Source organism: Mastigoproctus giganteus, chromosome 1 (genome assembly GCF_048544385.1).
Source record: "Mastigoproctus giganteus isolate SK-2022 chromosome 1, ASM4854438v1, whole genome shotgun sequence".
NCBI classification, from domain to species: domain Eukaryota; kingdom Metazoa; phylum Arthropoda; class Arachnida; order Uropygi; family Thelyphonidae; genus Mastigoproctus; species Mastigoproctus giganteus.
The window spans coordinates 83,453,192-83,477,694 of NC_143575.1; the positions used below are offsets into that span (position 1 = coordinate 83,453,192).

The following is a 24,503-nucleotide window of genomic DNA, read 5'->3' on the forward strand; positions in this document are numbered from 1 at the left end:
ATTTCTTGTTTTGATTATGATTATTATTTATCTCTTTATTTTGCTATTTATTGGACAAAAATTAATACGTGCACATGAATAATTGTGAATTTTCACCCCTTAAATGTTTTCTGCCATGGAAAATGGAAGTGACTATTAATTTTATGTTTATATTTCATCACTATTTGTATCACTAATGTTTTTTTTTCCCTGCAGGACTAATAAAAGATTGTTTTGGGTAATAGTGTGTAAAAAAAAACATACGTTTAAATTTTGCAATTTTTCAAAAAATAAAAACTTGCATTTACTATTGTATTGCAATCAGTTTGTAAATGAACAAACATTAGAGTACTTCAAGCAGAATTCTAAAACAAGAAACAGAGTTGGCCTCCTGTCAGGTACTGTACAGCCTTGTTTGTTACAAACTGGGCCTGCCAGTTTCTGGATTTAAAAAAAAAAATTTAAAGCAAAAATGATAATCAAGCATTTTGATGCACAGAATGCTCTATAAAAATTAAAATAAAAAAATTTACTTGAGTGATGTCAGTGAGAATTACAGATTCCTTCAATATGATTGTGACTTTCAGTGTGCATCATTGATTATGTTAGAATTGGAAAGTATGGCCACAAACATATCGGTATGTTTTCACTGTTTATTCACTCAGATCAAAAAAAAAAAAAAAAACTTTTTTGAAAGCCACAAAACCCCTTGGGATATGGGAACTGACTTAAAAATAAGAACTTCAATTATTTGACAATTTTTTGGGAATTAGTTATTTGGGGATTCTTTGCTTACATGTGTAATTTCTGAATCTGATAAGTCTTTTGTCATGCTCAGGCTGCTTTTGATTAGAAGCATGATCTTTCTGTCTTCCCTATCCTTCCCGAATACATTACACACCATAGTGAAACTCATCATCCTCAATTTCGGTTACACAACATTACTGGTAACTCTGTTTTGTCAGCATTAGTTTTCCTAATTAGGAGTTTAAATTTACTCTACTATACTACTATAAAATCTGTGTGACCATTATGCAAGAGGATTGATTATTAGCATTAACTTTTGCATTATAGTGTTAAATGATGCAAGAAAGCAAGCTTATACAGCAGTGGCCAAAAAAAAAGAAAGAAAAAATTACCATTTCACCTATCCATTCCCTCTAATAGTTTATCTGGTTCTTCCTTGAATTTATTTAAGTTGTCAACTTCTGCACATCTGTTCTACAACTGTCCTTCCTCAGTTTGAATTTGTTCCCCCCCAATGGGCATTGTCTGAGCAAGAGGAAGCATCCCATCAGCATTGAGCTTGCTCAATCCACTGAAAGCCTTAAACACCTCAGTCAGATCACCTCGCAGGTGATCTGATTGAAGTGGTTTGCACTTTTTTTTTTTTTTATCCTTTGAATATTTTACTCATTAGCACCAATTGTCCTTGGCAATTTTTTATTTTTTTTATTTTTTTATTTGTATGTGGGCTGGCCAAAAAAGTAAGGTAACACAGATGTTTGTGACAAGACGTTTAATCATACCAATATGAAATTACATGACAATGAAGGAATGTTTTTCAGCATAGTCACCTTGCTTATTAACATCATAATTGCCATAATTTTTGTAAAAATTCAACAACTGCAGTTTCCCCACCATATTTCATGTCGGTCACCCATCATGCACATATTTTACAAAATTCATACTGTTTGGTAATTTCATTCACATTTGACTTGGGCAAACAAACCTGCTCAGTTGTTCAAATTTTCATATGCCTGTTTGACAAAACACACTGCTTAGTGCTCCTGATGTTGACATCTGTTTGACTATTGAAGGTCTGCTACTTCTTTACTCATCAGAAATGTTCATGTTCCCTTTCTAGAATTCCTTTCACCATAAAAAGACTTGTTCTTGTGAGATTTAATTCTCTCCAAGACAGACACAAATCCTTGATGAATTTCATTTGATGTAGTTCCTTTTATAAGCATAAATTGAATTACTAAGTACATTTCCACACTGGACTTTATTTCTAGTTGCAGTGTTAGTTTGCTTTACTTTCCGTACATAAACAGCAAAGAGCAGCACCATCTCTTTGCAGGTTTCAGAACCACATACTTGTACCTCAATTGTCATGTGATTTCATAATGATATGATTAAAAGTCTTCTAATGAAGGAATGTTTACCTTCATTAGAAGAAGATTAAACACTTGAGTTACCTTACTTTTCAGACTACCCTTGTATTAATTATGCAGATTTAGTAAAAAGAATTTAATATGAAGTAGAGATTATATGCACTTATAGTAAAAATACATGATCTTAAACAGAGCATACAACTCCAGCAAATTGTACAGGGAGTTGAAACTGAGAGGAGCTGTTGTTCAAAACAAACAACTGAAGGTCCTTCCACAAGAGCAGATATATAACAAGGTCAATGGAGTGTGGAACCTCTCAAGTGATCAGGTAATCATTATGTTGTTTTTTTTGTTTTTATATCAGTGAATATGTGCAAAAATAAAACTCACTAAGTAGGGGAAAAAAAGTAGATATGAATTTTATAAATAGGTAAAACTAATGTTTTTGGTTTACTGTGGTATATACGAAGGCTGTTCAATAAAGAGTGATCAAAGTTTTTCACGAACAACTGTACTGCTTGCTATTTCTAGCTGAGCTGCAGAATTTAAGACCAAACCAAGCTGCATTACATAGCAACTGCACAGTTGGCTCATGCACATAGCAATTGGCCAAGTTTGTGCCTATTCTGGTTTGCCTAGATATTCTGGTTTGCCTAGATAATAACTGGGCACAGTTTGCCACTCTCAAATTTTGTTCCCATCAAGAAAAATTGTTTGAGTAAGTGATGTGATTTTAGACTGTATAAAAAACATTTAATAAGGCCTAAAATCTGATAACCTTTTCTAGATATTTATTAATATTACTTTTAAATTTGCAATTTGACAAAAGTATAATTCCTGGCTCTCTTATTTCTGATTTTCTTTGTAGAGGAGTGGAGTTTATTGTATAATCATATGTGAGAAGGTTTTTGCGAGAGTCAGCATAGGAAATCATGAAACATTTACTAGTACTAATGTTCAAGTAATTTGTGTCGGCCTATTGTTTAAAGGAGTTTAAATTTTCCTGTAAGTTTGTTTGCTGTACTGGTGATGATATTGTAAAATTAATTATTGCATAGCCTAAAATGACTGATCATGATGGATTCAGTAAAGTTAGTACATTGTTTCCATAAATGCTGAAAAGTAGAGGGCCAAGACTAGATCCTTGAGGAACATTCATTATTGAATGTAAATGGATAAGATTTTGTCCAGAAATTATTACTCTGTATTCATGTGATGATAAATGTTTTTATCCAGCTCTGTAGAGGGTCCCAGATACCATAAGTGCGCAGTTTTAACGAGAGTTGCCTGTGATTTACAGAATCAAAAGCCCTAGACAGATCAGTGCGAATAGCATCAATCTGTTCTCCCCTATCGACAGCAGTGGTAACGTGTCAAGAGGAACACAGGTTTGTTACCACCAAACCTCCAGGTCTAAAATCATGCTGTACATTTGCAATATTATAGAATCAAATAATTTGGCTAAAGAATTTAAAAGAACTATAGGATGACAGTTTTCTATTGCAGTTGAGTTTTTTTTTTGTAAATGGGACAGGTGAATGCTGCTTTCAAACATGTTAATAGTAAAAGTTAAATTCCTTCTATCAGTGAAGTATTAAATAAGCTTAAAATGACAAATTCTAAAGGTTTCTCACATTTTATCTAAAAAATGGCAGGAATTTCAGGCCCTTTCAAGTAGTGTTTGGTAAGACATTTTAAAGAATCTACTAGATCGCAAACAGTGATTTTGGATAATGTTTCTGATATACTATGGGAATTGTATCGTGAAGGGTGAATCACCTTACCATATAAGTTTATTTACTGGGTTTTGGCAGTGGGGGTGTTTTTTTTGAAAGCTTATATACCGTATTTCCCCATATATAAGACACACACTTTTTCGAAAAATTTGGGGTCTAAAAACTGGGTGCGTCTTATACAGTGGTTGTATATTTTTTTTTTACTTGCATTTCCCGCTTTTTCGCGCTTGTTGTCTTTGAGCTCATTGTTTCGCACTTGTTACCGGTATATTAGGTTACGTTTTGCCACGTTCTGCCCAGAAATGGCTCAGAAAAGATTTTCGTACAGTGCTGAATTCAAGTTAAAAGTGATCCAGTTTGCAAAAGTGAATGGAAATCGTGCTGCTGAACGTAAGTTTGGTCCTCCTCCAACTGAGAAAACAATCTGAGACTGGCTACGGGAAGAAGAAACCCTACTGAAAACGCCACGGCAGAAGAAGGCCACGAGAGGCAAGTCAGCAAAATGGCCTAATTTAGAGAGGGAATTGAAGATATGGATTGAAGAGCAAAGGGCAATTGGAATTCCTGTGTCCACAAAGATGTTTCAGCATGAGGCAAGAAGAATTGCTGATGAAAAAGAAGTTACTGATTTCGAAGGAGGACACAATTGGTGCTTCAGGTTCATGAAACTGAATGGACTATGCATATGTACATGCACCAGACTTGCCCAAAAGATGCCTGAAAGCTATGAGCAGAAGGTCCTTGAATTTCATTGTTTTGTCATTCAATGTCGGAAGACACATCAGTTTGAGTTGGGACAGATTGCAAATATGGATGAAGTCCCCCTTCAATTTGATGTCCCAAGTAACAGAACTGTTGATAAGAAGGGGGTGAGAACTGTAACTGTGAAGACAAGTGAACATGAAAAGCGCCATTATACAGTTGTTCTAGCTTGTTGTGCCGACAGAACCAAGCAGCCTCCTATGCTGATTTTCAAACGCAAAAGAAGACGTTCCTCGAGGAGTGATTGTCCACATTCATGACAAGGGTTGGATCTATCAGGATGGGATGAAGATCTGGTTTGAGAAAGTTTGGAGCAGGAGACCAGGTGGGCTCTTACGCAAACCTGCCCTATTGGTGCTTGATCAGTTCAGGGCACACATAACAAAAAACACAAAGAAGATTGCTGCAGAGCAAAAAACAAAACTTGCCATCATACCTGGAGGCTTGACATCCCAGCTCCAACCACTTGATGTCAGCATTAACAAACCCTTCAAAGCTGCCATGAGAGACGAATGGAACCAATGGATGAAGTCTTCTGGAGACAATTTGACACCAGCAGAAAGAGTGAAGAAACCAACTATAGGAAAGTTTGTACCTGGGTGAAAAGATCCTGGGATAATATCAAGATTGAGATCGTTGTCAAGGCATTTAAGAAGTGTGGCACTTCAAATGCCATAGGTGGAACTGAGGACGTGATTCGTCATCAGACACAGATGAGGACAAGCTAATGGATGGGAGTTTTGACAGTGATGAGGAGTTGTATGAATTTTATGATGAATAAAACTTGAGTTCAATAACTTTATGTAATACATTTTTTTTCAAATTTTGGTCCCCAAAATTAAGGTGCATCTTATACATGGGGAAATACGGTAATTCCAATTGTGTTTCCAGAAGAAATCGAGTGTGCATTTCTTCCAGAAACACTCAGTTTTGCTTTATAGAGGTGATATATTGTAACATTTGTGTGCTAGAATTTTTGTCTCTCCATAAGTTATGATAATTATTAAGCGATTCTTTTGGATTTGTTTTCTTATAATTTTTGTGAAATTTATTTTTTGTTTTATTTTCCTGTTCTTTGTTTATTTGTAAATAAAAGATGTAAAAAATATAGCATTTTTAAGTATTTAATTTTTTATTAAAAATAAGTAAAAAGTTCCACATGATAAGTATTGCAATCCATTAAGAAAGATTGAGATATTAGTACAGTAAACCCCTGCTATTTGCAGTATATCTGTATTCGCGGTTGCTGATTTAATATAAAATGAAACCTAAAAAAAATGTGATTTTTAAAGCATCGTAAACATTTTCCGCCATAAAAAAATGTGGGCATGGCTAAAATTATCTTTCCCGGTCAAAACAGCGCTCAGTGGGTGTGGGGTGAGGGGTGACAAAATCGTGAGTGTGGATGTTTCTCGCTAATCCTTGTTCAGTATGTGTTATGTGCTTGTCATGGAAGGTTTCGTCGTTTTCTTTTAATTTATATGCTTATAAATTGAATAAATTTATCAATTTATAAATTGATATGCTTACAGAAGTGATAAATATACCGTTTTGCAGTGTAAAACATACTTTTTCGAGTGTGTTAACGGAAGAAAGTGACTTATTGTGGACAAGTTCTTTCTAACCCGTACAAAAATATGGCTACGAATAACAAGGGAAATGTGAAATGATCAAAGAAGGCGATGACATTAGCGAATAAAATTGAGTTATTAAACAAAATTTCTAATGGTGAAAGTGTCTCCTCAGTGGCAAAACATTATAAAATCAATGAGTCAACGGTATGATCAATCAAAAAATCGGAAGAAAAAATCCGCCGTAGTGTCTGTGAAAATGCGCTAATTGCTTCAAAAATTTGCTCTGTAACTCGTGATGTTAAATTAGAAAAAATGGAAAAGGCTTTAAATCTGTGGATTAGAAGACTGAACTCAAAATAAAATTCCGTTAAGTTCACTCATTATTCATGAAAAGGCAAAACACCTTTATCAGCACTTTAGAGAAACTGGTGATAGCACTGGCGGGATAAGTTTTTTAGCTAGCAAAGACTCTGGTTTGAAAGATTTGTTTGAAATTTCTAATAAATATTACATTTAATATTAAATTGTTTCTTATTTTCATTTTGATGTCATATGCTTGCATTTCACTGTGCTGTCTATGTACATAGTCATATTATGACGGTACATATAATACATACATAGACAAAATTTTAGACTAGTTTTTCTTATATATTTCATACTTTGGAATGGAACCCCTTTATTACTATGGGAGCCATAACTCAGTATTTGCGTTTTCGGTATTCGCGGCATTTCTCAAGAACGTAACCCCCCGCAAATAGCGAGGGTTTACTCTGTATTGTCAAATCAGAATTTAAAAAAAAAAAAAATCCACAAATTTAAAATAAAATTAGTCACTTATCAAAAAAAAAAAAAAAAAATATTGTGATATTTTTGAATCATAATTGTACTTTTTTTTTTTCTGGAAACAAAAGGAGCAGAAATAAATGTTTATTGATATTAGTTTTTAATATCTTTATGTTAAACCTTTATTACTTTCTAAATTGAAGGCACATATCATCCCTGAGCTGTATTGTATGCATTGCATTGCTGAAAAGGAAAAACCTACAGAACAAAGTTTGCCTGATGACTAATTGAACAGTCATAGAAAACATTTCTCTGGTTCTTTATTATGGCTCTATATGTTACTTTTGGCTTTTTTAATAGAATACCATATTTTTAATGAAACAGGCAAGCATGTATTGTATTAATGCTATCCAAAAATAGCTGAGTAAAGTTTCATTCCTGGTTGCCATTTCAACCCACTGATGTTCAAGACAGTATAATACTGTTTTGGGGATACAGCCACTCCCCGGCTTACATAATACTTGACTTACGGATTTTTGACTTTATGTAAGTTTTTGCTGGCCGGTGCAAACTTAAAAAAAATCGTGGAAACATATTTTGCATCCCCTAGGAAGAACAAATGGAAGTAGCTTGAAAATATCGTAATGTGAACGCAACAACACGTCTTTTTTTTTTTTTTTTTTGGTAATTCATTCCAAGACATTGGAAATTAAATTTTTGCTATATAACTAAGCTATTTATCTCTCTGAAAGGTCATTTTTATAATGTAAATTGCGCTACACTTTCATTATTATCATATGTTCCATTATAAGAATCAATTTTGAACGCCTTTGTGATATTTTTCTAAAACGCATTTCTGGAGGTCACTACCATAAAACAATAAAAACAATTTGCACTGTCCTGTTTATAGGGCTTTTCTGTTAGTGCAATCTATTATTACTTATTACAGCGTGGTGAAGGGAAAGGGACCAAAGGAAAGTGCAAGTGCTGGCAGTGCTAGGAAACGAAAGAAACTTGATTTAGAAATGAAGATGATTAATTTAAGAAGTACGAAGCAGGACAAAGTTTGTCATCTATTGCATGGAATTAGGTCTTGCTGCTTCAACAGTGTATACTATTTTAAGGGACAGTGCGCGTATAAAAGAACATGTTCAAGGATCAACACATTTAAGATCAACAGTGATCACAAAACAGCGTTCAGGTACTATATCGAAGATGGAAAAGCTATTAATAATATAGATGGAAAATCAGATTCATAAGCAATAAGAAAATTCCCCTAAGACCCGTGGCTATTCAAGCAAAAGCAAGAAGTATTTATGAAGATATTAAGGATAAGTACGGCGAACCCCAAGCCAAGTTCATGAAAGCAACGGGTGGTTTAATAGGTTCAAACATCGAGCTGGTTTCCAAAACATTAAAGTATGCGGTGATGTCGCCAGTGCCGATTCTGCAGCTGCAGAGAAATTTTGTGATGTGTTTGAAAAAATCCCTTCTAAATCTCCACAGCCATCAACTTCTGCAGCGGCATGCTTGTCAGCTGGAGAGTTAATTCTGACAATGATGCTCGAAAGGTAAAACTTGCTGACGTTAAGCCTGTCTCTTCTCTTTTTGTAATTTTATAATTTTGTAATTTTGTACAATTCTGTAATTTTTCCTGCACATGAGATAAAAAAATTGAAAAATAATTCTATTTACATGTTCATTGAACATTTCTTTTTTGCTTCCATCAAATTTGCAAGTGCTGCATAAGCATTTAGGGAAATTCCAACTTACGTAGAGTTCCGCTGAACGCAACCCTTACATGAGTCGGAGAGTGGCTGTACTCAGAATTGTGTCCCCAATTCACAAAGGGGAACAAAGGGTGACACAAGTAATTACAGACCTGTTAGTTTGACTTCTGTTCCAGGGAAAATAATGGAGTCGCTGGTTAAGGAAGCGATGCAGGATCATCTAGACAAGACTGCAGTTATAGTTCAGACACAACATGGGTTTGTTAAGGGGAAGTCTTGTCTGACAAATTTGATTGGATACTATAATGTGGTTACAAAGCAACTGGATGCAAAAAATAATTTTGATATCATATACTTGGATTTTAGGAAAGCTTTTGATACTGTGGCACGTGGAAGGCTACTGTACAAATTGGAGCCGTATGGCATTAAGGGAAGTTGATACAGTGGATAAGAGGATGGTTGAGTGGGAGAAGACAGAGTGGTTATCAATGGACACTCCACTTTGTGGAGACCCAAAGGTTTGATGTTGGACCCATTGTTGTTTTCAGTATTTATCAATGATATTGATGAAGGTAAATCAGGGTTAATGTCTAAGTTTGCAGATGATATGAAGATTGGCAGAGTTGTTAATGACAGTATGCTACTGCAACAGGATCTGTAAAAGTTAAGCAGATGGGCTGAGAGGTGGCAAATGAAGTTTAACATTGACAAATATAAAGTACTGCATATAAGTTGCAGTAACCCCAGAGTAACGTATCAACTGGATGGTGCTACACTCAGGGTAGTGGAGAATGAAAAGGATCTAGGGGTAATTGTGCTGTCAGATATGAAGTTTTCTTCTGAACAGCTCATGGTATCTTGTCATTGATATGCAGGAATTTTCCTAGCAGGGATATGGGGATGGTTGTCCTCTTGTATAAGGCAATGGTCAGGCCACACCTTGAGTACTGTATACCGGTCTGTAGGCCTCATTTTAGGAAGGATGTAGCGCTTCTGGAATGAGTACAGAGAAGGGTAACGAGATTGGTGAGTGGAACAAAAAGTTGGTGTTACCAAGAAAGACTTAAGTTCTGCAAATTGCAGCTTCTGGAGACTAGGCACCTGCAGTCTCTAATTGAGGTGTATATGGATTGAGCAAGCTCAGTGGCGCGCCTCTGTAGCCAGGTGGGAAGGAGCAGCAGCGCATAGCACACGCTTCTTGATTAGACCGGGGTTCGAGCCCATCACCACCAAATACGGAGGATGCGGAAAGGTCAGGGAATGACCACCGCATATTCCCGGAGCAATATGGCCTTAGTTGCTAATGTTCATAAAAACCAAATAACAAACAACAGCAAGCTCAGCGCTAATGGGATTCTATCTTTTGCTGATTACTCACTTGAGGGGGCATAAATTCAAATTTAGAATACAATTGTAGAATAGATGTGCAGAAATCTGCCGTTAGCCAGCGGGTGGTTGATAGTTGGAACAAAATTCCATCTGTCGTAGTGGAGGTACACAACTTAAATAAGTTCAAGGCAAAATTAGACAAACATTTGGAGTGAATAGATGGATGAAATGGAAAGGGCATGTTTTTTTTTTTTTTTTTTTTTTTTTTTTTGGCTAATGCTATATACGCTTGCTTTCTTGCATAATATGCCCTTCTAATGCTAATCTGACTTGTTTCTTATCCTAAAGTTGCCATTGTTTGTTGGGGGGGGGGAATCACTCTCCATTCTCAGTAAAACCCATCAGTGTGTATTTTTCTGTATTTAAGTACAGGTAACCCTCGTATAACAAGGTAGTTAGGTTTCTATAAAATGTCATGTTATGCGAAACTGGGACTAAAAAAAAGTACAAAAAGGGGAGTTATGTTCCAAAAGTTAACAAAAATACACTATCATGTTAACAAATTAACAAAAATACACTATCATGTTAACAAATTAACAAAAATACACTATTAATAAAACTAACAAAAATACACCATTCTAGATTTTGTGTATCTTCTGCTCTCTTTAAAAAAAAAATCAATAATCTGGTTTTGTTTGCTTTTGCTTGATAAATCTTTGTGAATTTCATCGTATGGAACTAAGTATTTTTGAAGCTCCCTTTTGAACTTTGGGCTCCTTTCATTCAAGACTCTGCATTCAAAAAATAAGATTCTAATTGCTCAGCTAACTTTATGCCTTCCTGTATGCTTTTTAGTGTAAAATTTGGAAGTTTAGAATTTTCATCTGCACTATCAATCTTCTGAATTGATTTGGTTCAACCTCCAATGTTATTTCCACCAAATCCGCTTCGCCAGCCTCTTTTTTTACTAACAATTCTTGAACATCTTCAGTAATTATATCTTTTTTTATTTTTTTTTTTTGGAACATCAGCGACTAAAGCCACGTTGCTCTGCATATATTGTCTAAAAATTGTGCATGTCCTGAGGTTGATTTTCTGTTTTGCCGGATGAAAAACCCGAGTTTCCAGGAGGAAAAAAAACCATGGTACCTTTGCCTGAGCCCAACTAACTCAGGAATGCTGTGAAAAAGACTCATAAAAATTCCTCCCATCATCGACAGGATTGGAACTCAGACCTTTTCCACCATTTTATCAACTGTGCTACCCATGATGGCTTCAGTAGTCATCATCAAAACCACTTTTGAATTCTTTTTGTTTGTCCTTTTTTTTTTTTTTTGGAAGAGCAGAGATGCAATATCCAAAATATCTGCAGAAATCTCTACTTGATAAATACAATTTTTGAAAAATTTAATTTTGTGTGTCCATTGTTCAGACCAAGATTTCTTGGTTTCAGTTTTCTCATTTAGTCCCATGTTGATAATACAAGGAGCAATACAAAAGTGATGCCTCCTATTTTTTTTCCTCTGAAAATTTAATTTCTACAACTATGCCTTTTACATCAATTAATCCTCAATCATTAATATCTACAACTATGCCTTTTACATCAATTAATCCTCAATCATTAATAAACACACTATTATTTTTCCACAAAGTTACCATCATTCTCTATTCACTTCTGCCATCTCTGAGTCAGAGGCTGTATTCCAATCCTGTAAAAGTCCTTACTCTTGCTCTGGAGGGCTTTGTGAACACTTCTTGAGCTGGTAGTTGTCCGCAAAATGGGTTCCACAGAGTGCATCCTTCAGCGGGCCGAAGAGGTGATAGTTGGAAGGTGCAGGATCCGGGCTATGAGAGAGGTGAGGAATAACAGTTTTTCAATTGCCTCCATCATATGCAGACTGGTGTGGAGTCATGTGTTGTTGTTGTGGAGAAGAACCTCATTAGGGATTTTTTTGTCCAATCAACCTCTATGGATGCAGGCTTTCAACTTTTTCAACGTTTCCACATATCAATCTGAGGTTGATTTTGGTGCCATGCTCCAAGAAGACTACAAGCAAGACCCCATCTTTGTCCCGAAACACTGTTGCCATGACTTTACTGACAGAAGGCTTTCTTTTTAACTTCATTTTGCATGGTGAATTTAGATGGTGCCACTCCATCGACTGTCTGTTTGTTTTATAATGATGGACCCAGGTTTCATCACCTGTGACTACGTGTGAAAGAAACCCTTCTTTGTGCTTATGTGTCATCATTTTCAGGACCCACCAGGTGCAAACCTTGATATAGCCTAGTTCCTTTATGATGGTTATCACAGCAAGTTTCTCTATACCTACAACACACACAATTCATGTGTTGTGATACGGCGTTCCTCTTTGATCAGTGTGTTGATCCGACTCTTGTTGTCTGTTGTCACTAACGTTATTGGCCACTTCGGGGCTTGTCAGCAATGTCACTTTCCTCACTCTTAAAGTGTCTTACTCAACATCTAACTGTACATCTACAGTATTGTAACCATAAACATTTTTGAGACGCATATGGATTTTGATAGGCGTCACTTCTTCCTTGGTAAGAAAATCAATCATCACTCTTTGCTTGATACGTATATCTGTAACAACCACCATTTTGAACTATCCATGTGCTGCATTCACGAGACTGATCAGAGCGCCACTCAGTATGGTGAAACTAGAGACCTCTAGTGATCACTCAATGACATGCAAAATGATCTCTGGCCACATTTGAAAGCAAAAAATTAGGTTGTATTACTTTTATACTGGTCCTCGTAATACCAAAAAACTCCTTTAGTTCATTTAGTGAAACAAAAATCCAGTCACACCATATGGAACAATCAGAAATTATTTTATATGTAAAAGTCTTATTCTCTCTCAATTTCTTCAGAAAGGTGTAATAATTTCTCAATGTCACCATCAGAAAGGCTTTTATGAAATCTTGATGCCATGTCTAAATACTGTATGCTAACAGAATAAGTTACTTTATGACTGCTACACTTAAAACACAGTGCTGCTTGCCATTAATAATTAAATAAAATATCATCCTAGTTTTTCAGATCGCTTATATAAGTATAAATTATATAGTATCGGTGTAAATACACCATAGTTAACCCATATATTTGAACTACGTATGGTAGCGTAGAGGGCATCGTTTTAATTGTATCTCATAATGTGGTTGCCTTCACAATGAGATAGCTACTATCGCATTACTTCAAATAAATAACGCTTCTCTAGTAGAGAAGCATTATTTATTTGAAGTTTATTTATTTATTTACTTATTATTTTTTTAATTAATTAATTTATTTTTTTTAATTTATTTATTTATTTGAAATAAATATTTATTTATTTATTTAAAACGATGCCCTCTACGCTACATACGTAGTTCAAATATATGGGTTAACTATGATGTATTTACACCGATACTGTATAGTTAATTATCAAAACCCATAAGGATTATGCCCTGTGCATTTAATTTTCCAAATAAGTATAAATGGATGGCAGCACTGTGGGAAAATGAAATTTATAATTGGAGACACCAACACCGGTTTTCACATCGGACCTGAGGAGGGGAAAAGAAAACACTGCCTGCCATTAACAATTGAATATAAACTGATTTTGTTTTTCAAATTATTTATATGATGTATAAATGAATGGCAGTACAATAGTTAAGCCAGCACACTGGGAAAACAAATTTCGTGCATGGAAATTCTGACATTTGTGCCAATGAGGCACTTGGACTTGAAGAGGACAAAAAACAATTGAATATAAACATAGATTTAGTTTTTCAGATTGTTTATATAAGATACAAATAGATAAAAGCACAATGATTGAGCCAGTAAAGTGGGGAAAGCAAATTTCATAATGAGAAACATTGACATTTGCTGTGCCATTACATCAATTGAAAGAGGACTACAAAACAACATTGTTAACAATTGCATAGAAACATCGGTAAACATCAAATCTCTTTAGTCTAGTTGGAATGAACATGCCCCCTCATATTAGCTTCTGTAGTTCGAGACTCCTTGGATTAAAATGTAATTTCGAAAAACAAAAGTAAATTTGAAAATTCACACCTCCATCTGATGAGCAAGTAATTGACGTTTTACCCCTGGCCTTATAGCTGTGGAGGGTAATTTTAATAAAGATTCTTTAAATAAATATAAAGATTCAATAAAGTGTTTGTCTCAAAATTTAATAAATTTATGTTAATTATATGCAGTTAATTGGTCTTGTTATTCAGTTATATGTAGCAGCTCTTTTTTTTTTCTTTTTTAATTAATTAAGTTGGATGAAAAAATGAATGTGTGCATTTATTTCAGGGTAACTTGGGAACCTTTTTCATTACTAATGTACGCATTGTGTGGCATGCCAACATGAATGAATTGTTCAATATTAGCATACCGTATATCCAAATTGTAAGTATTCTGTTGCTAATTATATGATAAAACAGATAAAATATATCAATATGGTAGAGCATTTTATGTTCTACCATTTACTTTAGTTTATGTAGTATTCAAGACTATTGTAGAAAAAATAATACTGTTGTACCACAGTATATTAATGCACAATTAGTTACACTTGAAAAAGCATGATTCTACTTTCTGGTACTAAGATACCTCATCAGATTATATTAAAATAAAAAGCAAACTAAAGTGATGTAGCAAATGCATGACTCCCTGTTCAAGGGGATGCACCTTCACACCCACTTAAGGCAGTCTCATATCTACAATAAATAAAATAAAGGGGGGCAACTGTAATTTTGTTTTGTTTGTTTTTTTATTTTATAATTTATTATTATTTTTTTTTATTTCATTGTTGAAGTATCTTGTGTGATTCTGTTATCTGATAGATAGCAGAATCTGTTTTCCAAGTATAACTCTAATTGTTGCTCACATCTGGTGAGTATGGACTTGGCACACCCAGAGTTCTGAGCTGGATATCATCATTTTTCTCTTCATTGTGATTCCTCTCTCAGGGGAGGCGCCTCCGTAGCCAGGTGGGAAGGAACAGCAGTGCGTAGCACACGCTTCTTGATTAGACCAGGGTTCGAGCCCATCACCACCAAATACGGAGGATGCGGAAAGGTCAGGAATGACCACTGCATATTCACGGAGCAATATGGCCTTAGTTGCTAATGCTCCTAAAAACCAAATAACAAACAATAACCTCTCTCAGGGTAACTCGGAAATTTTTTTTGGCGGTTGCAGCATAAGCTTAGACTTCCTTGCACCATATGGCTAATAATAATAATATTAGTTTTGGAGTATAATAATGTTCTTTTTTTCTACAATAGCCCTGAAGTTATAACTACCTTTGCTTTTGTTAGTGAAGCTGTGCAGTATTAAATTACATACAGGTTATAAAAATAAGTTTTGCGTTTTCATTAGAGAGCTTCTTGAAAGGTAACAGTTTTAGTGGGGAAATTGAGCCATTCTGCAATAATAAATGGTGATCTTGCTTTTTTCTTTTTAAGAGAATTCTGTAAAACTTTGTTGACATTAGATGACTAAGCAAAAATGGTGGCCCTACTTGAAACACAGACAAATTGCTTGCAGTTATCTGATTCGGCAAGCCAGTAATTTTTAAAAAATTCATCAGTGATCTCAATCAGTGTGTGGTCCAAAAGGTATATCCAAGAAACAAGGCTGTTTTTGATGTCATCAATTCAAACAAGGCAAAATAAAGCAAGGCTACACTGCTCTCTTCACATGACAGTAATTACTATGTTACGGACTGAGGGTGCTTTTCCATTTACTACATAGTTCCAACTTCCAATTCTCCTGACTTCCATAGGCGCCTCCGTAGCCAGGTGGGAAGGAGCAGCAGTGCGTACCGCACACTTCTTGATTAGACCGGGGTTTGAGCCTGTCACCACCAAATATGGAGGATGCGGAAAGGTCAGGGAATGACCACCGCATACCCCCAGAGCAAATGCTGATGAAGTTAAATGATGTATTGAAATCTGGCTGAATGAGAATATCCCTGGATTTTACAACAGACAGGCAGCACTCGCGGCATAGTGGGACAAATGCCTGAATATGATAGGTGACTACATTTAAAAGTTGTGCATAATGTGCTTTTTAAATGTCTTTAATTAGTCTTTTTACAAAACATCTTTTGCCTTTACTTTTTAAACAGCCTTTAAACAGCCCTATACAATATGATATATAAACCTTGATTGCTTTTACTTATATAAAATTATATTAACTGCTTTTACTTTTTGAAGACGCTTGATAACATTAATCATCCTGTATGATTAATGTTGTCAGGGATAAGAAATGCTATAGCAAAACTGATAAGAAAGAATCACATTAATGCTAGGTTTTCCAACACAAAAAACTAATCTGCCCTGGAAGTTAAAACTTGGTTGTTTGCTATATGCATTTTGATATATGCTGGATATCTTCACTGCCTCTCCTATCTGACCTATTATTTGCTTCGTTGAATGCAAATTTCTGTACATCTACAACCAGCCTGTTTCAATTTAAGTTTGTCGTGTGTGTGTGTGTCATTTGGGATTTTAGAGAACTCGATCTTTGTAAGAACATCCCTTTGTGCCCTAGCTTATGTTGTTGCCCTTCTCTACACCCTTTCCAAAAGAGCTGTATTCTTCCTAAAATGTGGTTTCCAAACCTGTATGCAGTATTCCAGATGTTGCCCAACCATTGCATTATAGAATGGGATAATCAGCTCTTTGTCCCTGCTGGTAAAGTTACTGTATATCACTGAAACCCCATGGGCTGCTCTGGCAGCCTGTTCCTTACCCAAATGGGCTAGGAAAAAGACCTACTGGGATTATTGCTACCCCCATTGAGTACCTTGCATTTATTAATGTTAAATCTCAGTTGACACTTTTCAGCCATCTGCTTAGTTTATCTAGATCTTGAAGTAGGATATTTGATTACGGTCATTAACTACTGTGCCTGCCTTTGTATCATTAGCAAACTTGGACATCAAACTTGAAGTACTTACATAAGTTTCATTAATAAATATTAAAAACAGTAAGGGACTCAATACCAGTCCCTTGTAATGTATTACAATCATACATCATCATCATCCATTTTCAATCCACTGCAGGATGAAGGGAGCGCCTCCGTAGCCAGGTGGGAAGGAGCAGCAGTGCGTAGCACACGCTTCTTGATTAGACCGGGGTTCGAGCCCGTCACCACCAAATACGGAGGATGCAGAAAGGTCAGGGAATGACCACCGCATATCCTGGAGCAATATGGCCTTAGTTGCAAATGCTCCTAAAAACCAAATAACAAACAAAACAAAACAAGCAGGATGAAGGCCTCTCCAGCAACTTTCCAGTTCCTTCTGTTTTGAGCACTGGCCATCCATTTACTACCCACAAACTCATGAATTTCATCTATCCATCTCCGCCTTTGTCTTCCAGGTTTTCTTCTAGCTCCTCTTGGGTACCATCCTGTTATTTTCTTAGTCCATCTGTCATCATATCTTCGAGCTAGATGTCCTGCCCAAGACCATTTTAGTTCTTTAGTTTTGATAAGAATGTCCTTTACTTGAGTTTGCTGCCTAATCCATGTGTTTCTATTCTTATCTAACAGTCTGATTCCCAATATAATTCATTCCATTCTTTGCTGTGTAGTTCTCAGCTTCTCTTCCATTCTTTTGGTGAGTGCCCAAGTTTCACTTCCCTAAGTCATGGTGGGGAGTATACATTGGTTCATTATTTTACGTTATATACATTGGTTCATTACAGTTATACATAGTTAATGATATTGACAGGAAATGAGATGGTACGATCTCATTTCCTGTTAAAATAGCATCCTTTGTTCCTTTATTTTCTTAATGTGTTAGTCTTGGCCAATAATGTAAATTGAATAACAGTTACTGGCCAGCTGATTAAAAAAAACTAATATTCCTATTCTTTTGTTGACTTTTTAGGTAAACTTGAAAATGCGGGAATCTAAATTTGGAATGGCCCTAGTTGTAGAAAGCAGTGAAAGTGTAAGTTCCTTCTTTAGACATTTTAGAGTTCAGAAAGACTTCATACACGTGGTAAACTAATGAAATTTGATTGGATCTCAAGCTTCAGTTTGCACTTATTATTAATTAAGATCAAACAACAAAGCTCCTTTAAGTAACTTATTTCTGATAACACTGGTCAGCATTAATTTCCTTCCTGAGATAATTTCAACAGATTCTCATAGGAAATATGTTCAGAAGCTCAGATATGTGCTTAAAAAGTTCTTATCACCATCAGTTTTCAAATATCATAGGTTAATGACCAAAAACCAAGACCTGTCATTAAAGCTTCATTTCCTACATTCCCATTTTGACTTTTCCCCTGAAAACTTGGAAGCAGTCTCCAATGAACATGATGAAAGGTTTCACCAAGATATTTCTGAAATGGGAAAATGGAGTCCAAATATGTTGGAAGATTGCTGTTGGAATCGCATATGGGAGACACCAATGGACTATTATAAAAGGGAAAAAATGACAAAATGAGTGTTTTGTTATCAGATAAACATTCTTGTAAATAGAATAAGGTTAATAGACCATTGGTCAATATTTAATACCGCATGTATCACTTTCTTGAAATATATGAAATCTTTTTTACTAGAAACTTTAACTTTAATACCTTCTCCCTTAAAATTGCTGGGTGTTAACAGTAATATAGTTGCCGTATTTTAATTCAGCAATGTCAAATCTACAAGAATCACCCTAAATTTTAACATGGAGTGGAATTTTTTATTTATTATTATTTTTTTTTTTGTCGACCAGTGTAATTGTATAAATAAGTTCTCCTTTTGAAAAGATTAGAATAAAAACAAAAGAATAAAGAAAACCAGGAAACTATTAAAAAGATATTATCTATTCTGAAATGCATTCCAGATAAGATATCAGTATTGAAACTCCAGAAGCAGAGGTGAACCATGCTTTTCAAAGTCACACTTCATTTTTAATTGCCATACATGTATATGAGGGGACTGGTGGTAGTTATAACTTAAAAATCATGAGAGCAGATGAGCTCACTCCTGATTGGTTGGGAAACTCTGGAAGAATCACGAAAGAAGAGGTCCTCTTGTGGTAGTTATAATTTGGAAAATTATATAAATATAATTCTGATTAATAATAAATAACATATTAATATTATTAATACAGTAAACCCTCGATTTAACAGAATAATAAGGGAGAAGGGATGTCTGTTAATGCCGAAAGTCTGCTAAATCGAATGTAACGTGGGGGGGGGCCCTTTTTTTGTTCTTAATGTAAAAAAAAAAGCTTTAATACAATATACAGTACTGTACAATATAAAATTATTAAATTATAATAAAGCATATGTAATATAATAATAAGTTTTTTTATCTTGCGCAACTTTCATGTGTTTTCTACTCCCCTCTGTAGAACCCGCATTTAGAGCTATCAACACTATTTTAAAGAAAAATGTTGCAATTTGGCCTTTGATTTACAGATATCAAAAACTGTTTTTTTTTTTTATGCTGTAAATTTCACAAACACGTGCTACTGAGATGCCTTGTTCTAATTTCTCAATTAGCTCTAATTTCTGTGCCACATTTAAGTTCACACAGTTTCTTTTAACTCCTCTATCACTTGATGCCATTTAAATTGTAAGGATTGCAAAATTATTTAATAAATAATTTTGCGATCAATTCAGAAATCACAGAAACACTGTATACAACCGATTGATAGTTTGAGGCAGACTGAGACTAAAACAAAGTGAGTTGATAGACCTGCAGTTTAGTGTTCCGAGTCACATTCAGCTTGCAAGTCACCGCCTGCTCTTATCTGCAATCTGGGAAAACAGCTATTTGAACATGTTTTCAGAAAGAATAAAAAACAATTTCCTGAATTTGATTATAAAAGTAAAAGTCGGTAATTATCAAAACAATAATAGAAATAGGTAATTATTATTAATTTTTAATTAATAATAACACAAAGTTTTGTATAACCTAAAAAAAAATAATATGGTCGAGATTAATATGTACATTACTGTATTATTATTATTTGTCCGATCCATTAAATCTGTTATATCAGGATCCGTTAAATCGAGGGTTTACTGTATAATTAATAATATATAATTATTATGTATGGTATAATTAATAATAAATAATTATAAATATAATTATATGGCTATCTATGTATTTCAGGTTGTTAATGTCTAATGCTTAATTATTTTTTCAGATTCTTGTCTTTTGTTTTTTATGCAGTTTCTCATATTTTGGTACTGATGTCCTATACCTGGATACAAGGGGATAATCACCTCCTTATCATAAGCTGCCTTAGCCTGCCTAACTTCCTTTGTGGCTTGAGTACAGACTAATTTATATATACCATAGGCTTCTATATCATATGATAATTTATATGCATCCCATGCATTTTTTTCTCTTCCACATGTCTAAATAGTTTGTCTGACATCCATTTAGATCTAAGCCTTGAACAGTATTTCTTCATTAGTAGGAAGCCTAGTAGTTGCTATTATTACTTCTCTGAATGCTTCCCATTTAGAATTTGCTGTTGGTAATATCATCAGTTGGTCTCACTGCATAGAATTTAAAAACTGTTTGAGAACACTGTAGTCACCCTTACAAAAGCCTTTCCCTTTATCCTTGACAGTAGTTATATCTTTAAATTCCGCATTAGTATGTTGTGATTACTGAAACCCAGTGTGTGTGTCCTTTATCTGCAGATTCTTACTGCATGAAGAATCACTGCTGATAACCAAATCAAGAGAATTCCTTTTTCTTATTGCCTCTGTAACAGGCTGCTGTAGAAAGCAGTCATCCAGTAAATCTACAGAAGCCTTGCTAGTGTTTGAGTGACAAACACACAAATCACATCTGGTAAGTTAAAATCCCCCATTATAAGACACTGATTTAGTGACCCATTCTTTTTCTCTGTATAGCTGTTTGGTATACTTTCACAGTCATTAGTCCTATAACACACTCCTATTCTCAATTTTGCTTTCCCATTGCTTTATACCACGCCAAACTGTCAACATTGCACTGTTCAACCACATTGACTTGATGCACTGCCTTAAGATTTAATATGCTTCTTAACTAAGAGCATAACTCCTCCACTCCTCCTGTTCAGTCTCTTCTTCCTGTATGCATTGTACTCCCCATATTCACATTCAGCATCACTTATGTTTAGGTGACACCATGTCACTACTGTCCCTACAGTGTTTGCATTTGATGATTTAATCAGTACCTCAAATTCATAAAATTTATTTACAGCTCCTAGCATTAGTGTACATGTAAGTCACATCATCCTGCACCTGTTCTTACTCTTAGTTAACCTAACATGCCCATGTATTTTTTTCTTTTTCCGTGATGACCTACATCAGGGGTCGAAATCCCCAACATTTTGCTTTCCAGGCAGCTACACGTTCCAATAGAAGCAGTGCAAGGATCACTTTTACCTCTGCCTGTGGCTCTAGTTAATCTATTAATCTATGTATCCCCCAAAGCTAGCAGTTTTCCGCACACCTATCACTGCCTTGATTCTTGCATCCTTTCTATTTAAGTTTATCCCATCCCTGTAGAAGCATTCCCTCCTGTTAACAAGCACAGATAACGCTGGAAAAAATTGTACCCCATGAGCCTTGCATAATCTCTCCAGGGCCAAACTGATTGACAGGTCTCTCAACATGTACTCTCTCCTATCATGCCTGTGCAGAATTGCAGACACTTTCAAATTGAATCCTAACTCTCAACTTTTTCCCAACAGTATCCTGTACTTGTTAAATTCAGATCTTTTACTGTTAATATCATTAGTGCCAAAATCTACAACATCACTTTTTGTGTCCCTTAAAGATGATATCTGCTCTACAACATCTACTTTTGTCCCTGGCAGACATACCTTGGTCCTATTCCACCTATCTGTCCGACAACATATTTCCAGTTTCTCTGACAATAGAGTCATCAACAATAACTACTTCCTGTGAGACCAATGCATTCTGCCGTGGGAATTGCCGCTATGTTGTCTGATACATAAGTGTAAGCCCTGGTGTTGAGTTGTGCAAGCTGAGAGCTTGATGTCCCCCTTCCCCATTTTAATTCCTTTGAGGGCATCTTCCCTACTCTTCAAACTTTATGCTGTTATTATCAAACACTATGCTTCTGCTAGTGATCAGGAAATTAATGAGATTCAATTGTAACAAAATGCAAGAAGCAGTAATAGTAAAAGACCCCAGTAATCTAAATTATTATTTAGGTAAAGATAATAAACAAAACGGAAAAAAGAAAAACCAGATGCTACTGTTCAAACTCGGCCGCATTACTCCCTACATAATTTCAGTGTTGTACCACTGTGAATTACTGGCCACACATGATTTTACAATGTTTTGAGGTATCTTTTGGTATTCATTGGGTCTCACAGAATGAAAGGTCTAATGCCTGTGAATGATACCATACCAGACTGTTACCTTTAGATTATCCCATGGCTTTTCAACACATTTAGATTTTCTGCTGCCCAATAATCACAGTTATGTTGAGTAACAAAACTGCCACCGTGAAACACAACCTCATCACTCCAAACGGCGTTATCAAACAGCTCTAGCCATAATTTGTTCCACTTTACATAATTTTGGCAAAAATTCCATTCCTTCTATTGCAGTCTTCAAAAAAAAAAATTGCTGAATGTAATGTGGCATCCATGGTTTGAAAGACAGTTCTTTCCCGAAGATAGTTGCAACTGCATGAGAGAGTCCACCTTCATGAGCTCCCTCATGCACTGATTTCTGTGAGCTTCTTGAGTCACTGTCACAACATTACTTGGAGTCTGTAAGGTTGATGGTCTTCCTCTTCTCTTCTTATTGGTGACATAGCCTGTTGTCCTTGACTTCTGATGGCAGTTTTTTATTGTTTTTTTTGTCCAGTATTGCATGAATTCAGAGTTCAGCCCTCCACCTTTGAACTCTTATAGGCAGATCTCAAATCTCATAGTGTTCTCTGTCTTGGCCACTCAGAATTGGAGGCATGATTCACCTATAAAAGATTTTAACATTAACTTTCTAAACCAAGGAACAATGAATCGTTTAATGTTGGGTTCATCACAATTGGTTAAAAAATAAGGAAGTTATCAATCACTAATTTAAAAATAGGGAGTTTCTTACCAGACCACCTTGTATATTCCTGTACTGCAAGTTATTGTCAAGTTATTGCAAGTCCTTTTTTCACAGTAAATAATTTGTGTTTGTGTTTTGAAGTATCACAGTCCTTTGTTCACTTAATTTTATTTTGTGTAACATATAGACAAATACAAGTTATTGCAAGTTTTTATGTCAATATTGTTTGCAAACTCTGCAGTATAAAAGGTTTTTTTAGTGTTTGCTGAATGAATTACATAAGTCTAATACTTCATGTTAATGGCATGAAACTCTGAGTAATCCATTTCTATCATTGAGTTTCTAATCTTGTTCCTGAATAGAGTAAACAGTCTCATGATCTTCTAGCAAATGTCTTTGAACTTTTATGGTTCTGAGGCACAATTACCATGCACCATCACTTCCAGTCTGGATTCGCTCATCTTCCTAAAAATAGCCAGAAAATGAGTGGTGCTGGATAATGGATTGCCAAATTTGGGAAATTCTACCGTACTGCATACACCAACTGTGAGAGTACTAATTTTTCATTTTTATGTCCATACCTCTTGAAATATAAAGCCACAGCTGTACTGAAGGAGTATTAAAATTCACATTCATCACTCTAATAGATATTTTAAAACTCTATAACAGTGGTTCCCAAACTACTGTTATCTACAGGCCCTTTCAAAAATCAAACAAAGTTTGCAGACTAATTTGCAGATATATATATATATATATTAGTCAATTTTATTTAATGGTATCTATCTGTAGGGAATTAGGTGTATAAGGACCAAACTAACAAGTTAGTAAAAGTTATGTTATGTTATGTTATTTTGGTTTTTAGGAGCATTAGCAACTAAGGCCATATTGCTCCGGGATATGCGGTGGTCATTCCCTGACCTTTCCGCATCGTCCGCATTTGGTGGTGACGGGTTCGAACCTCGGTCTAATCAAGAAGTGTGTGCTACGCACTGCTGCTCCTTCCCACCTGGCTACGGAGGTGCCGGTTAGTAAAAGTAAACTAGCTTTAGCCTGGAAGGCCTATATAAAATTATATTAATGGAAATAAAAATAAAATGATGATGAACAATGAAAATAACAATAAAAATGATAATAAACAATAAAATTGTAAAAATGATAATAAACAATGAAATTGTAAAATGATAATAAACAATGAAAATTGTAAATAACATTCTCTCACTTGGTTATCAGTCTGCTACTTCTTCGGGGGCTTTAAGCAGACCGATAGCCAGACTAAAACAATGTCTCATACCTACCCGTTTCTGTTGTCCCCATTCCAGTTTTGCCTGATTTTTAATTTCTAGGTGATTGTATTGAAATTAATAGAAATTAGAAATTAAATGGGAAGTGCTAATAAATGAGAAAAGATAATGTGTTTAATTTAAATTTTGT

General features: G+C 35.2%; 1 protein-coding gene across 3 annotated transcripts in view; it reads left to right on the forward strand.

Moving 5' to 3' along the window:
• The window catches only part of BBS5 (Bardet-Biedl syndrome 5 protein), a 121,998-nt gene that overhangs the window by 72,859 nt on the left and 24,636 nt on the right, over nt 1-24,503 (forward strand). For 2 of the 3 annotated variants that reach the window (XM_090380759.1, XM_090380766.1), the window contains 3 exons: nt 2,289-2,424; nt 14,338-14,433; nt 17,927-17,989. In XM_090380759.1, the coding sequence (XP_090236885.1) occupies nt 2,289-2,424; nt 14,338-14,433; nt 17,927-17,989 (295 nt within the window). The remainder of the gene's footprint in view (nt 1-2,288; nt 2,425-14,337; nt 14,434-17,926; nt 17,990-24,503) is intronic. The other variant, XM_090380762.1, reaches the window with a different exon arrangement.